We start from the raw sequence: 14182 nt of genomic DNA, 5'->3' as shown, positions 1-14182 counted from the left end.
GTTGCTAGGTGACGGCTGCGGCGGCGCGGGACGCGGCGGGGTGCTGGCTGGAGCGGGGCAGGGGGCTGCCGGCAGGAGCAGGGACCGTCATGCCGGTGACCGTCAGCGCGGGCGGGGTCCTGCCCCCGCTCCACGAGCAGATCAACGAGCTGCAGCGCAAGATACAGCTGCTGGGTGAGAGGGGACGGGGCGGCACCCCAGAAATAGAGGAGGGAGGGGGCAGGACCCCAGCAATAGAGGATGGGAAGGGGTGGGGCAGCAGTGCACCCCAAAAGTAGAGGAGGAGGAGGAGAAGAAAGAGGCAGCACCGCAAAATAGAGGGGGGAAGGTGCAGAGGCAGCACCTGAAAATAGAGGAGGAGAAGAGGGAGCAACACCCCAGCAACAGAGGAGGAGGGGGCAGCACCCCAGAAAGAGGCGGGGAAATGTGGCAGGGGCATCGCCCCAAAAATGCAGGAGGAGAGGGAGGAAACAGCACCCCAGAAATAGAGGAGGGGGCTGCACCCCAGTAACAGGAGGAAAGGGGGATGGAGCAGTACCCTAGAAATAAAGGAGGAGAGGGAAGGGAGGGGGCATCATTCCAGAAATCTCAGAGGAGGAGAGGGAACAGGCAGCACCCCAGAAATCTTGGAAAAAAGGTGGTGGGGCAAAGGGGAATGGGACTAGAATTTCTGAGAGAAACAGAAGAGGCAGCACCCCTGGGGAAGAGGGGGGGGGGGGGGGGGGGCATGGGATGAATGCAGCATCTCCAGTCCCCTTTCTTCCAGATGACAGAGCCTGACACTGTGGGATTTGAGATGGGGGGGGACTGCTGAAGGATCATCATGACCAACCTGTCTGTGCATATACATTGCACTAGATTCATGCCTGGGCTGATCAGAGCACAGAAATTGTCTACATCCCCCCCCACCCCCCCCCCCCCCCCCCCCTGAACTGTGTTGCTCCTGTCTTCAGCTCTCCACTACCAGTAAAAGATTCAAGGGCACAGCCTCAGCCTTGAGTGACGTAAGGTTTAGGAAAGAAGAAGCTGGCAGAGTGAGAGAGCTGCTTCTAGAAGGGAGCCGGTATGGCTGCACACATTTGGCAGGGCTCTGATAAAGCGTCCCCTGTTATTTACAAAAGCACCTGCTGTGGTGACGCAGTAAATGATGGCAGAAAAGGGCCACATTCGTCCCTCCAGTTCAGATGCTTCCACTTGGGAAGATAATTATTCAAATTCTGACATGCAGCCAAGCAGCACTTCCCATCGTCTTTCAGCTGATCTCCCTCCACTTCTGATTCATGTATCTATTCTAGTGCTGGCATCCACCAGTGGTCTGGAAAGCCTCGCTCCTCATTCCCAGACTAAGCATCCATTTCTCTCTTGTCTCAGCTGTAGGCTCCCCAGGGTAGGGACTTCTGGTACCTGCCTTACTAAAGATGTTGCAAACCACCTTCAATGGGATTAGGAAAGGCAAGCAAAAAAAAACAAAAAACAAATGTTAATGTGTCAAATCAAAGTTCATTGTGGGTTACATTTGAGCAGAAACTTTGACTTTTTCAGACGGGGACCAGAAGGCATTCTATGAAAGCTCCCAATGGACAATCAAAAAGAACAAGGAATCAATTGCACGACTACGGCAGGAGAACAAGAAGCTGCACAAGAGGCTGGCGCAGGTCCTGGCGGTAAGGATAAAAAAGATTCCAGCTTGGAGCCTCATAGTTTGGGGGGAGGGGGAGAGTGATAGGCTGTGTATCCCTGTACCCATCCCTTGAGCCCTCTAGTCCTAGAGCTGACAGGCTCTTTATTCCTGTGTCCATCCCCTGAACCCTCCAGTCCTAGAGGCGACAGGCCCTGTGTCTTTCCCCTGAACCCTCCAGTCCTAGAGGTTAAAGGCTCTGTATCCCTGTGTCCGTCCCCTGAATCCTCCAGTCCTAAAGGTCAAAGGCTCCGTATCCCTGTGTCCATCCCCTGAACCTTCCAGTCCTAGAGGTCAAAGGCTCTGTTTCCTAGTGCCCTCCAGTAGCATCCAGATGTTTGAGTAGAAAACCCAGGACTGGAGGCCCCTCTTCTCTGCTCATCTGGCTTCTCTGGCTGGACAGATCTTACCATTAGCCTGTCTGCAGATCACTGTTGTTTCTTTTTCTTACGTGGTCATGTTTTGACACTGTTGAGGTGAGTTCTGAGATAAAATGTCTCCCTGTGTCCTTTCTCGGCAGGGTGATGAAAAAGTTATTCAAGAGGCTTTTCAAAATCGGGAAAGCGACAAGGCAGCTGTTGGGCAGAAGAGTGGGCCGGTAAGAGAGACCTCTGCGTCACCTGTCTGTCCGTCACACTGTCCATGTGCCGTTATGTGGTGGAGGGCTCCTCCCGCCTCCACTGTGTCATTGGGGAGAAGGTGAGCGATGCTTTTTATCTGTGAGTCCTTAGTGAAGCTGTCTCCTCTTCTTCTAAGGCTGCCATCCAGATCGTGGACCAAAAGGTCTGTGAGAAGATAAAACGCCTGAATGCACTGAAGCATCAGAGTGCGCTGCGGAAACAGCGCCTGGAGGAACTGCAGCTCATCTACAGTCAGAGGCAGATGGAAACCCAGAGTCTGCCAATGCCGAATAATGACACCTCGCAAGAGGCCCAGGTGAGAGGGACGAATAGCCAGTGCTTGTGTACAGTGAGGACTGATTCCCAGAGTAAGGGGAGTTTTCAAAATTTAAGAAAGGGAGACCGCCACACAGCTTGCTGCCAGATCCACTGCTGAGACCCTCATTGTGGTCTCAGCTGTGTGTGAGGGTCTCCATGGTAGATTTGACAGAGTCCCACAGGGCTCTCTGTCAAATCTACCACCGAGACCCTCACACACACAGCTGTCTGCCAGATCTATCGCTGAGACCCCCACACACATGACTCTGTCAGATCCACCACTGAGACCCTCACACACATGGCTGTCTTATCAGATCCACCGCTGAGACCCTCACACACACGGCTTGGTGACAAATCCACCGCTGAGACCCCCCCCCCCCCCAACACATGACTCTGTCAGATCCACCACTGAGACCCTCGCACACATAGCTTCCTGACAAATCCACTGCTGAGCATTTCGCACACATGGCTGTCTGCTGGATCCACCCCTGAGACCCTCGTGCATGCGGCTGTCTGCCAGTTCCTCCACTGAGACCTTCGCACACACAGCTCTCTGTCAGCACACCCAAATCCTGCTCTGATGTGTTCCCGATTTATCTTACAGTTTCTGTGCCTGATGTCTTACAGTTTCCCCTCTTTCCACAGAGTGAAGGCACTGGCAGCGACAATGAATCCCAGCAGGTTGTTTCTTTTGGCTTGGTGCAGGCTGGGGTGCTCTGTTTTTCTCTCTCTGCACTGCTGAGGGTGTGGGAGCATGCCCACTAGATGTGTACATCCTCATATGCATGCAACCCCTGTCCCCCAACCTCACTGCTGCCGGGAGGGATGCTCTGCTAATGGACTTTCCTCCTCCAGGCTGGGGACAGCTGGGGCTGCTTTCAGAGGGTCCCGGCCCCCCGCTGCACTTTACCGCCCGTCACTGCTTCTCTGCTTGGCTTTTTGGCTTTTCTGGGACTCTGTGTTTGAACCGGGGGTAGGGATAAGGTCTAACTGGCCTGGGGCTGGTGCTTCTTCAGAATCTTTGCTCTGTTATCACTACTTCCTGGATTGGGCTTTTAAAATGTCTGCCTGGCTCAGGTACTTGGAGCTGTTGTCTGGGGTAAGAACCATTAAGAATGTGTTTTATCATGAGATGTGGACAGGAGGGGCTGGAGGATATGAGAAACTCAACATGCAGGCCCTCTCTCCACACCCCTTTTGCCCGGCTCTCTGGACTGCTCTTTATCTGGCTCTCATCATGGAGTCCTTCTCCTCTGGCTTTCTGCAAATAAATGCCATTCACAGATGCTCTTCTGAGTACCTGACTTCAGCGTGACCTTTGCCGCTTCTAGGAAAACAAGCTGAAGATGCCGTCTCTCAGAAAGATCTTCAGTACTGAGAAGGGAGTAATGGACCACTTTTGTTCCCCACCAGGGTCTCCGCATCTTGGAAAACCGCCTGGAGAAAGCGCAGCTGAAATCTCAGGAGGCAGAGTACATTATGAATGTGTACCAGAAGCTGAAAGATCACATGCAGGTAAGGTGTTTGTCGGCTTCTCTGCCCCCCTCCCCACCCCCCCCCCCACCCCCACCCCCCGTGGCATGTCATTCCAGCTGGACTTTGAGAGGGAAGTCCCATGGACAAGGCTAAGGATGTGGATGGGTCACTGGGTGGAGGAAATGAATGCTGGAGTCTGTCCCATCAGAACTAATTGCAAAAAGCAGAGAGCACATCTTATAGCACATCGATGACCTTGGTGGTCTGCTGTGCTTTCTCTCTTCTTGCTGTCTGTAGGTCTGACACCTAACCAGGAGTTTACCCTGTCAGGGTGTCTGACTAATTTCACTGTTTAAGAACAGGACAATCCAAAACTTCTTTCATGCCTCCACTTCCCCACTGCATTCTGGGACATGTAGTTCTAATCTCCTTAAACTAGGAACTGCAAGGCCCAGCATTGGAGAGGCAGATGTAAATAAAATCAGGACTGGCTTGACTAGTCCTGAAGAGAAAGAGCAAGTCAGTGAGTCTAATTTACTTTGCTACTTAGGAACAAGAGGAAAATTTTAGGCCAGATTTCTGATCGTTCATTTGCTTATTATTTATTGATTTATTTACTGCCTTTTTGAAAGAATTCATTCAAGGCAGTGTATCAAACATATAAACGGCGAGTGACCGTACTCACTCGCAAATGCGCAGTAGAGACCTCTGCCCCGCCCCCACGTCAATACGTGATGACGGGGGGGCGGAACACAGAGGGTCTGTACTGCGCATTAATGCTGAGGGAGGGACACCGCCGTCTAACGCTCCCCCCACCCGAGTCGGCGCCGCCACCCACCTTCTACCCGGTCGGGCCCTCGCTCCGCTATTGAAACAGCGAGGGTCCGGGAACGCAGCACTGAGCTCTGCTGAGCTGCCGACATCGCCCTTCCTTCTTCTTCTCTGCCTCTGTCCCGCCCTCGACGACGTTACGTCACACGAGGGCGGGACAGGCAGAGAAGAAGAACGAAGGCCGACGTCGGCAGCTCAGCAGAGCTCAGTGCTGCGTTCCCGGACCCTCGCTGTTTCAATAGCGGAGCGAGGGCCCAGCAGGGTGGAAGGTGGGTGGTGACAGCTCGGTGGGGGGGCGCGAACTCGGAGGGGGAGGGGCAGCGGCGAACTCGGCGGTGGGGGCGGGCCTTTCAACCCCCCCCTTCCTATAATAGCCCGTTTTTACGGGCTCAAAGTCTAGTAATAAGAATAAGTCAAACATGAGCAATAGACAATTATAGCAGTAAAACCTTTCAAATAACGATACGAAGTACTACTACTACTACTATTTATCATTTCTATAGCGCTACAAGGCATACGCAGCGCTGTACACCAGACACAAAAAGACAGTCCCTGCTCAAAGAGCTTACAATCTAGATAAGACAGGCAAACAGACAGAACAATTATGGCATAGTACGCTACTTACAATGCCAACACAATACGTAATAGAACATTTTAATTGACAGTAGGGTATTTGCAAAGATGGAACCTATAGATAGGTAAGAGAGTAAGAGGAGTTAGAAAATAAGGAGACTGGTTTAAAGAAAGTTGCATTGCGTGATCTTGCATGTATCAGCAATAAAGTGTTTTTGTCATTGTTGATCATCCCACGTCCCTGTTTTTTCTCGAGCCTTCTCCAACTTCTCACTCTTGTCTTCTGACTACGTTGTATGTGGGATTTCTTTCGATTCTTACTTTTTCCTTAAAGAAAGGTGCACATGAGGTCAGAGAGATGATTAAATATTGTCCCAGCTAGGGGTGGATAAACATGTCCTGCTGCAGTGTTTACTTCCATTAAAGGCCTGGAAGAAGAGCCAGCCTACTTCCTGGTCAAGATAGTCTTGTGTCAAGGGAGTGCATTCCAGAGTGTGGGGGCTACTCCTGAGAAGGCTCGCTTGCAGGTGCAATGTAATGACTACCCATCCTGATTCATTATGAGGTCTGCTGCACTGATTGCAGTGGGTAGAATCGGGGACTACAGGTCTGTCCCTGCTTTGGGATATGTTCCCAACCAGGACTGGCCTAAAAGTCTCCCTCCAGGAACTGGGTAACTGGGCAGCTCTGTAGCAAGGCCATTCAGAACGTTGGAATTTGCAGTTGTCAGTTGTTTGCTGGGGAGGATAATTATGTAGCTGGATCTTGAACCCTTGCTTTTCCTCCTCTCCCTCTTCAGGAAGAGAGTCTGACCTTCCAGAACCAGCTGGACCTACTGGAGGCGGAAATCCTGCGGCAGAGGCACGAACTGAAGGAGTTACAGCAGATGAACCACGATGCTAACCTCTCACGGGACGTGGCACGGGTAGGCGCCTCAGGAGGCACACCAATAACCCATTCCTGACTTGCATTTAGGAAGTGGCTTACCACGCCGAGACAACTGTAGTGATAATAAATGGGGGTCACGTGATCAGGGTGGTCAGCAGTCTTACATAAGGCTTGCACAAAAAAAATCATTGCTGCTCTCATAAAGTCACTTTCATTCTCTCCATCCGAATCCAAAAGTGTCATCCTGCCACATTGTTCTGCCTTATCTTGGCTTTCCCTTACTAGCAGTGTTCAAGAGCAAAATGGAAGAGTGGCCATAAGTCTGGGGCTGGCAACTGGGACTCCTGGTTTCTAGCCCCAGCCCTGCCTCTTTCCAAATGGTCTGTCACTTTATCTCTCAGTGGTGAAAAAGGCCTTAGTTGAGAGTGATTTACAAGTGAAGGCAACAAGGATGTACTGTGTCCTTTAACACTCAGCACTAGTGACGTCGGTTCTGCCCAAGCAATTCCTGAAATGCAGAGGGTGGAGGCAAGGAAGAAAGGTCCCTTCTGCACTACTTCTGACTCCTCTGAGCTGGAAAGAGTCCCTAGTGTTTGACACAATTAATGAGAGTCTCCATCGCTTTCCTAGGCTGAACTGCAACGTCACGAAGAGATAATGCACCGGGAGAGACGGGAACGAGATGAGATCCTTCATGAATTCAAGAGGCAGGTGGAGGAACGACAGTTACAAGCTGAACGGGCAGACAGACGGGTAAGTAGCGGTGAACAATGCGAACAGATGGGTAAGTGGCGGTGGATGATGCAGCCTGAGCGGGCAAACAGAGGCATAAGTGGCGGTGGAAGTTGTGACCAAGAAATAAGCACATAATCTCTCCTGCTGTATTTCTACCTCATGCCCCTAGAAAGACTTCAACATGCATTCAAGGGTGGGGGTGGTTCATATCCAGAAGATTTCCTGCCATCACATCACCTGTCTGCTGCTGTATCTCCAATGTTATTAAGTAGCGTCCAGACGAGACTAGTCCAGCACCTGTGGGTCATGTCAGTTGACCAGCAGACATAACTCACTGGTTCTGGACTGATCTGGTAGGACTGGAGGAAAGAAAATTATGGTGACGGAATGAGCTCTGTTATGGATGGAGATGGGGCTTTTGGGATGCTTTGGGGTTGGATGAGGGGTGAGGGTCCTTCACACACAGCTGTGGAGTTGGGATCCTTTGAAGATGGGGATGGAATGGGATCTGTTTTGGATAGAGAGAGGTTTGTTTGGATGCTTTGAGGTTGGGTGAGGGTCCTTCACACACAGCTGTGGAGTTGGGATCCTTTGAAGATGGGGATGGAATGGGATCTGTTTTGGATAGAGAGAGGGTTGTTGGGATGCTTTGGGGTTGGATGAGGGGTGAGGGTCCTTCACAAACAGCTGTGGAGTTGGGATTGTTTGAGGAGAAAGTTTAAGCAGAATCTGTGGACTGGTCAGTATCGTAGAAGTTATGCTTCTTGACCTATTGCTCCAGGGCAGTGTGGCATGTCTGAATGAGGGGTGAGGATCTCTTGGGGATGCATGTGGGGTACTGCATCTTGATTGACATAGACTTGTTTCTGTCTTCTTCAAGGCACTGAGAATGATCATTCAGCCGGAAGATGTAACCGAGGAGGTCCAGTGCGAGACCAGCGATACCCAGGAGGAGGAGAAGGCTATAAAAACCTTCCAGGTTGCCTTTCAAAGGATCAAGGATGCCACTGCAGTAACAGATATCCAGGTCAGCAGACTGTCAGGGGCATGTGGTGACGGAGTTTGCCGAAATCCTGCACTTGTGCTTTTCTGGCCTCCTCTCTGAAGGGAAGAGAGAACCTCAGACCACTGTCAAGGGAACAGGAAACCTTGGGTGGGGGGTGCGAATTCATGCATGCATCCTGGCCTGCATTGAGGGTTAATTAGACCCATCAGCGCTCTTATAGTCTCATGCCTCAGCTGAGTTTTCAGTTCATTCATTCCCTCCTGTCTCTCTCTGCTGGTTCATAGGATGTTGTAGACAGGTTCGTCGCTCAGGGAGAAACTCACAGGCATCTGGACGAGCTGAAGACAAAAAATGAGAAGACACTGGTGAAGCTGAAGGAGGAGAAGGAGAGACTAGAGGCTGAATTCCAAGACTTAAAATACTCAGGAGAGGCCAAACTGTCCAGGTAAGCCAGAGCCACCCTAGGTTTCATAGTGTCTTTCCACCAAAACCCACTTCTCCTCTTCCTCCACTTTCTATCTCAGTTGATAACACCCTCATCCTCCCCGTCTCATCTGCCCGCAACCTCGGAGTCATCTTTGACTCCTCTCTCTCCTTCTCTGCGCATATCCAGCAGATAGCCAAGACCTGTCGCTTCTTCCTCTTTAACATCAGCAAAATTCGCCCTTTCCTCTCTGAACACACCACCCGAACTCTCGTCCACGCTCTCATTACCTCTCGCCTGGACTACTGCAACTTACTCCTCACCGGCCTCCCACTTAGCCATCTATCCCCCCTTCAGTCTGTTCAGAACTCTGCTGCACGTCTCATATTCCGCCAGAACCGATATACTCATATCACCCCTCTCCTCAGGTCACTTCACTGGCTTCCGATCAGATACCGCATTCAATTCAAGCTTCTCCTTCTTACCTACAAATGCACTCAGTCTGCTGCCCCTCACTACCTCTCTACCCTCATCTCCCCTTACGTTCCCGCCCGTAACCTCCGTTCACAGGATAAATCCCTCCTCTCAGTACCCTTATCCACCACCGCCAACTCCAGGCTCCGCTCATTCTGCCTCGCCTCACCCTATGCTTGGAACAACCTTCCTGAACCCTTACGCCAAGCCCCCTCCCTGCCCGTCTTCAAGTCTTTGCTTAAAGCCCACCTCTTCAATGCTGCGTTCGGCACCTAACCCTTACCGTTCAGTGAATCCAGACTGCCCCAATTTGACTGCCCCTATCGGACCGACTGTTCACTTGTCTATTAGATTGTAAGCTCTTTGAGCAGGGACTGTCTCTCTTTGTTAAATTGTACAGCGCTGCGTAACCCTAGTAGCGCTCTAGAAATGTTAAGTAGTAGTAGTAGTAGTAGTAGTGTCAGTGTCGCCTGCAGCAGGAATTAGAGAGATTTTGTAGTACCAGCACTGCTTTGCTACACATCTTGTTAGATAGGGCACTTCCCGAAGGATTTTCTTCTGCCTTTGATTACATTGTAAAGCCAGAACTTATGCCATAGCTGTCTCATGAATGAAGTGTAAACCTCTCGGTCAGAGGGAGGATAGTGTTTTTTTAACCTGTGCTGTAGAGTAAAGGATCCTGTCTCTTAGAAACCTGTGTCTCCCACCAAGCACTGCTTCTTTGGATACTCCAAAAATCAATCCCCTCCCCCACCTCAGAGTCCACTTTGTCATTGAAAAGCCGTGTTTCTCCACTCTTTTCTCATTCCTGTGCATTTCTTTTCTCTGCCAGTGGTCAGAAGATGCAGGAGCAGATGGAATCACACCTGAAGAACGAGGAGAAAAGACGTGACAAACTCAAGGATGAAATGGACAGGGCGATCCGCATCCTGGCAGCGGCCAAGGCAGGAGTGGAGCACCTGGCTGGCAAAGTCCAGTACATCAAACTCGTAAGTGAGAAACAACTCAGCTGGAGATCAGAGCAGTGTGAGGCTGTCTAATATCACAGCCGGTAAGAGCAGAGGAGTAGAGCATGGCACAGGGATAAAATTTGTCCTTGTCCCTGCCCCGTCACTGAGTCTCCGGAAACCTCAGCTCATAACTGTTAAGGGCTAATGAAAGGCCTATGCGTTATCTTGTCAGTGGAATCCCCAGATTTCCCGTCACTTCTTCACCACTAGCAGTCCTCCCTCCAAGCTTGAAGGGTAAACCGGGATGAGTGGCAGCTTAGAGTACATAAGTACATAAGTAATGCCATACTGGGAAAAGACCAAGGGTCCATCGAGCCCAGCATCCTGTCCACGACAGCGGCCAATCCAGGCCAAGGGCACCTGGCAAGCTTCCCAAACGTACAAACATTCTATACATGTTATTCCTGGAATTTTGGAGTTTTCCAAGTCCGTTTAGTAGCGGTTTATGGACTTGTCCTTTAGGAAACCGTCAAACCCCTTTTTAAACTCTGCTAAGCTAACCGCCTTCACCACTTTCTCCGGCAACGAATTCCAGAGGGACTTGTAATCATTAAAAATCTGGGTGGTTAGACCTGCAGGGCTGAATAAAGTAGGCAGTTGGTGTGTTTATCTTCCCCAAAATGATCTGGTGTGGCTAAGGAGTGAGACTGTGCAGTCGCTTATTCCCTACAGCGGGCAACTGGGATGTATCCTTAGCAGTGGAGATGGGATAAACGGCCTTTATCTGCTGTCATCCATGGTGGGTTACTGTGTCCAGCAGTAAAAAGCTTTCAGAAACCTCAGCTCCAGAAGAAGGGATGGTGGTGGTATTTTCCTGGCTCTGCTCTCCCCACCCGTACGCCCAGTAATGGATTCCAGGTCTAAACCACCAAGGGGTGATACTGGAGAGTGTTTCCACCATCAGTGGCAAGTGCCAAGCACAGAAAGCTTTTTTAAAAAATTCTGACCTCTTCACTGACTATACAATTAAAATTAATGTGGCCAAATGGGAAGGTATGGGAGTCAGGTGAAAAGTTACGTACATTTAGTCACTATCCGCATAAGTTATGCTTTTCAGCTGCAACTGCAGAAACGGACGGAATCATTTTATGCGGATAAGTTGTCCACAGAAAGTTCTACTGACTTTTCCTTCCAGAGTCTTTGGGACACATGGCCGCACAGGGGAATAGAGGAAGCGCATCCTTCCCGAGGGCGAGAGAAGGGGAGGGGGTACAAGATCAAGGTTTTAGACCCCCCCCCCCCCCCACCCACCCACATCGCTGCTTTTATGTCTGCATGTAGATTACTCAAGGGACTGATCCGCATCAATCATCTTGTCTTTCAGCCACCCAGCCAGTTCCGGCCACCTCCAGTCCCGGAGACATCTGACGAATACGTACTGGATCTGCTCGCGGTTACGGAGGAGAAGCTGCAGCTGCTGCTGGAGGATTTGGAGGATGAAGACGTGCCCGAGGTCCTGAAACAGATGGAGGAGGAGGATGTAAGTGTCCGAGGCGTAACGGGCTGGTGAACGGACCGGGTCCCACCGTGTCTGCAGCCCCTGGAGAAGGGAGCTTCCCGTAAAGCTCAGACCCCCTCAATCCTCTGGCTACAAACACGATTAATTTTTATGGGTTGGTGGTCTCTCATGCCATCCATCCTGAGGCTGTCAGCAGCCTTGGCATGTGATGGCGCTGTCTCAGAGCTCTGCTCACAGAGCCCCTCTCAATAAGCTATACCCCCACCCCATATTATTTTTCTTCCCTTAACCAAGTTTTTCTGCTTGCTCCATTTCGACTCTGCCCTCTCGTAGGGGTCCTGAGCCCCGCTGTGCCCAGTATTTTGCCCTCTTGCGGGGTGCTAAGCCCTGCTGTGCCCAGTCTATTGCCCTGTCAGCAGGGTCCTAAGCCTCGCCAAGCCCAGTCCCTGTTTCATCTATCACCTTCTCAGTGCTTTCTGGTTCCTCTCCCTTTTATTAGACTAAACTGCTTCAGCCACCCATCCACAGAGAAGGCAGTGAAACTGAGAAACAGGCAAGTTGCTGCATTAGTGTTGTGGACGAGGGCAGAAGACAGAAGGACAGACAGACAAGAGCTGGGAAAAGTGGGCTAGAGAGTGGAGGAAGTGCTCATCAGAACCCTGTGCTCAGCCCCCTTTCAGTCATCTCCTTCCTTCCTTTTTCAGTTTTACGCTACCATTGAGGGGAAGCTTCCGTCCTACAATGTCCGGGTCAAGATACCTGTACAAGTAGTACAGCCTATATACCCAGGTGAGAATGCCAAGGAGGGGGAAACGCATGCACCAAGGTGAGAGTAGTAATGAGGGGGAAACGCATGCACCAAGGTGAGAGTAACAATGGGGGGGAAATGCATACACCAAGGTGAGAGTAACAATGGGGGGGAAATGCATACACCAAGGTGAGAGTAACAATGGGGGGGGAAATGCATGCACCAAGGTGAGAGTAGTAATGAGGGGGAAACGCATGCACCAAGGTGAGTGTAGTAATGAGGGGGAAATGCATGCACCAAGGTGAGAGTAACAATGGGGGGGAAATGCTTACACCAAGGTGAGAGTAACAATGGGGGGGAAATGCATACACCAAGGTGAGAGTAACAATGGGGGGGAAATGCATGCACCAAGGTGAGAGTAGTAATGAGGGGTAAACGCATGCACCAAGGTGAGAGTAACAATGGGGGGGAAATGCATACACCAAGGTGAGAGTAACAATGGGGGGGAAATGCATACACCAAGGTGAGAGTAACAATGGGGGGGAAATGCATACACCAAGGTGAGAGTAACAATGGGGGGGAAAATGCATGCACCAAGGTGAGAGCACCAGGGAGGGGGAAACACATGCAGCAAGGTGAGAGCGCCAGGGAGGGGGATGCGTACCAAGTTGAGAGGGCTAGGACATGCCTTAAAGAAGATGAGGATTCATTCATTGCTTTTGTTGTTCCCACAGATGAAGACAGTGGGGATGATGATGGGGATATTGTGACACGAGCTGCCCTGAAGCGCCAGTCTCAGCAGATCATTGACTCCAGGACAAAGAGAAGGACGCGTCCCAAAAAGAAGAAAGGGAAGAACTGATCTTTCCTCCTCCTCCTCCTCCTCTCCTCCCCTTCCCAAATTCTCCTGCACTCCCGTATGTGACAGCAGAACAAAGCCTCCCCCTGCAAACACACTTTCTCTTTCTTTCCATCTGAGGAGCCTGGCAAACAAAGACGCAACATGTTTACCCGCCTCAGTCTCTTTCTTCCGTCTGTTCTCCGAATGAAAGGGAAGACGCATGTGCTCCTGCAGAGGAGCCGTGGTGGCAGCTGGCCTGGGGGCCCCGTTCCTGGGCCAGCAGCAGCTCCAGAAATGACAGTTGATCTGTCAGCTGTTTGGGTTTTGGCTCCCAGGAACCATGTTCCTCTGGAGTATGAGGGATCCTCTATTTTAGGGCTGTGGGTTCCAGCCATCACTCTGTTTAAGAGCTAGCGAGGGACCTGGAAAATTCCCCTGTAGTCCATGAACCTGTGAAGGGCCTGAAGACTCTCATTTGGTGACACGAAGAGGCACTGAAGAGTCTCTCGTAGCTTCCCAATGGCCCTGTATGTCTTATGGGACTCAGGGCAAGGAGACTTCTATACTATTAAAGCTATCATTGTGATTGTGTATATAGAGAAAACACACATTTCTATATTTCCTTTCTGTTTTGTACTTGCATGCTTCACTGTCCTGTTTTTAAGCTTTTTGTTTTTTGTATTGAGTGTACACTATTAATAAACATTGAACTTATGAAATGGTGGTCGGGTTTGGTTTGATTGGTGGATGATTCTATGGTTACTGCAGAGTGACAGTAGCATATAAAGCTTGGGATGTGTTCTATACTCAGTTCTGCGTTTTTACTCACCTTTGTCCACAGGTAATTTAAAAAAAAAAGCACAAAACACAATTAAGGCATCCCATGCAGAACTGCAAAACACACACATACTTGTATTGATACCAATTATTTATTTTTTTATTTATTTGTTACATTTGTATCCCACATTTTCCCACCTATTTGCAGGCTCAATGTGGCTTACATAGTACCATATAGGCGTTCGCCAATTCCGGTATGAACAAATACAAGGTGATGTTGTGGTAGAATAAGGTTCATGTGTGACAGACACATTAGGGGATCTT

At 50.4% G+C, this 14182-nt stretch overlaps 1 protein-coding gene across 1 annotated transcript; it reads left to right on the top strand.

The window, feature by feature from the left end:
• The first annotated feature begins 27 nt into the window (after nucleotides 1-27).
• On the top strand, nucleotides 28-13766 carry CCDC151 (coiled-coil domain containing 151). Its single transcript, XM_030196966.1, has 14 exons — nucleotides 28-174; nucleotides 1543-1664; nucleotides 2199-2276; nucleotides 2435-2614; nucleotides 3262-3297; nucleotides 4030-4131; nucleotides 6296-6421; nucleotides 7015-7137; nucleotides 8000-8146; nucleotides 8410-8570; nucleotides 9856-10012; nucleotides 11358-11513; nucleotides 12197-12281; nucleotides 12975-13766. Exons 1-14 carry the CDS (start codon nucleotides 90-92, stop codon nucleotides 13100-13102), a joined length of 1686 nt encoding a protein of 561 aa, XP_030052826.1. The 5' UTR covers nucleotides 28-89; the 3' UTR covers nucleotides 13103-13766.
• The last annotated feature ends 416 nt before the right edge of the window (nucleotides 13767-14182 follow it).

Source organism: Microcaecilia unicolor, chromosome 3, assembly GCF_901765095.1.
Source record: "Microcaecilia unicolor chromosome 3, aMicUni1.1, whole genome shotgun sequence".
Classification (NCBI taxonomy): Eukaryota; Metazoa; Chordata; class Amphibia; order Gymnophiona; family Siphonopidae; genus Microcaecilia; species Microcaecilia unicolor.
This window is presented reverse-complemented; position numbering and strand designations above follow the sequence as displayed.

What these genes read in the sequence shown, in the direction of transcription:
- CCDC151 (XM_030196966.1), top strand. Translation starts at nt 90, where the DNA reads ATGCCGGTGACCGTCAGCGCGGGCGGGGTCCTGCCCCCGCTCCACGAG. An exon ending in TCTCACGGGACGTGGCACGG is followed by an intron (nt 6,422 to 7,014) that starts GTAGGCGCCTCA and finishes TCGCTTTCCTAG; the next exon opens with GCTGAACTGCAACGTCACGA. An exon ending in AAGTCCAGTACATCAAACTC is followed by an intron (nt 10,013 to 11,357) that starts GTAAGTGAGAAA and finishes CTTGTCTTTCAG; the next exon opens with CCACCCAGCCAGTTCCGGCC.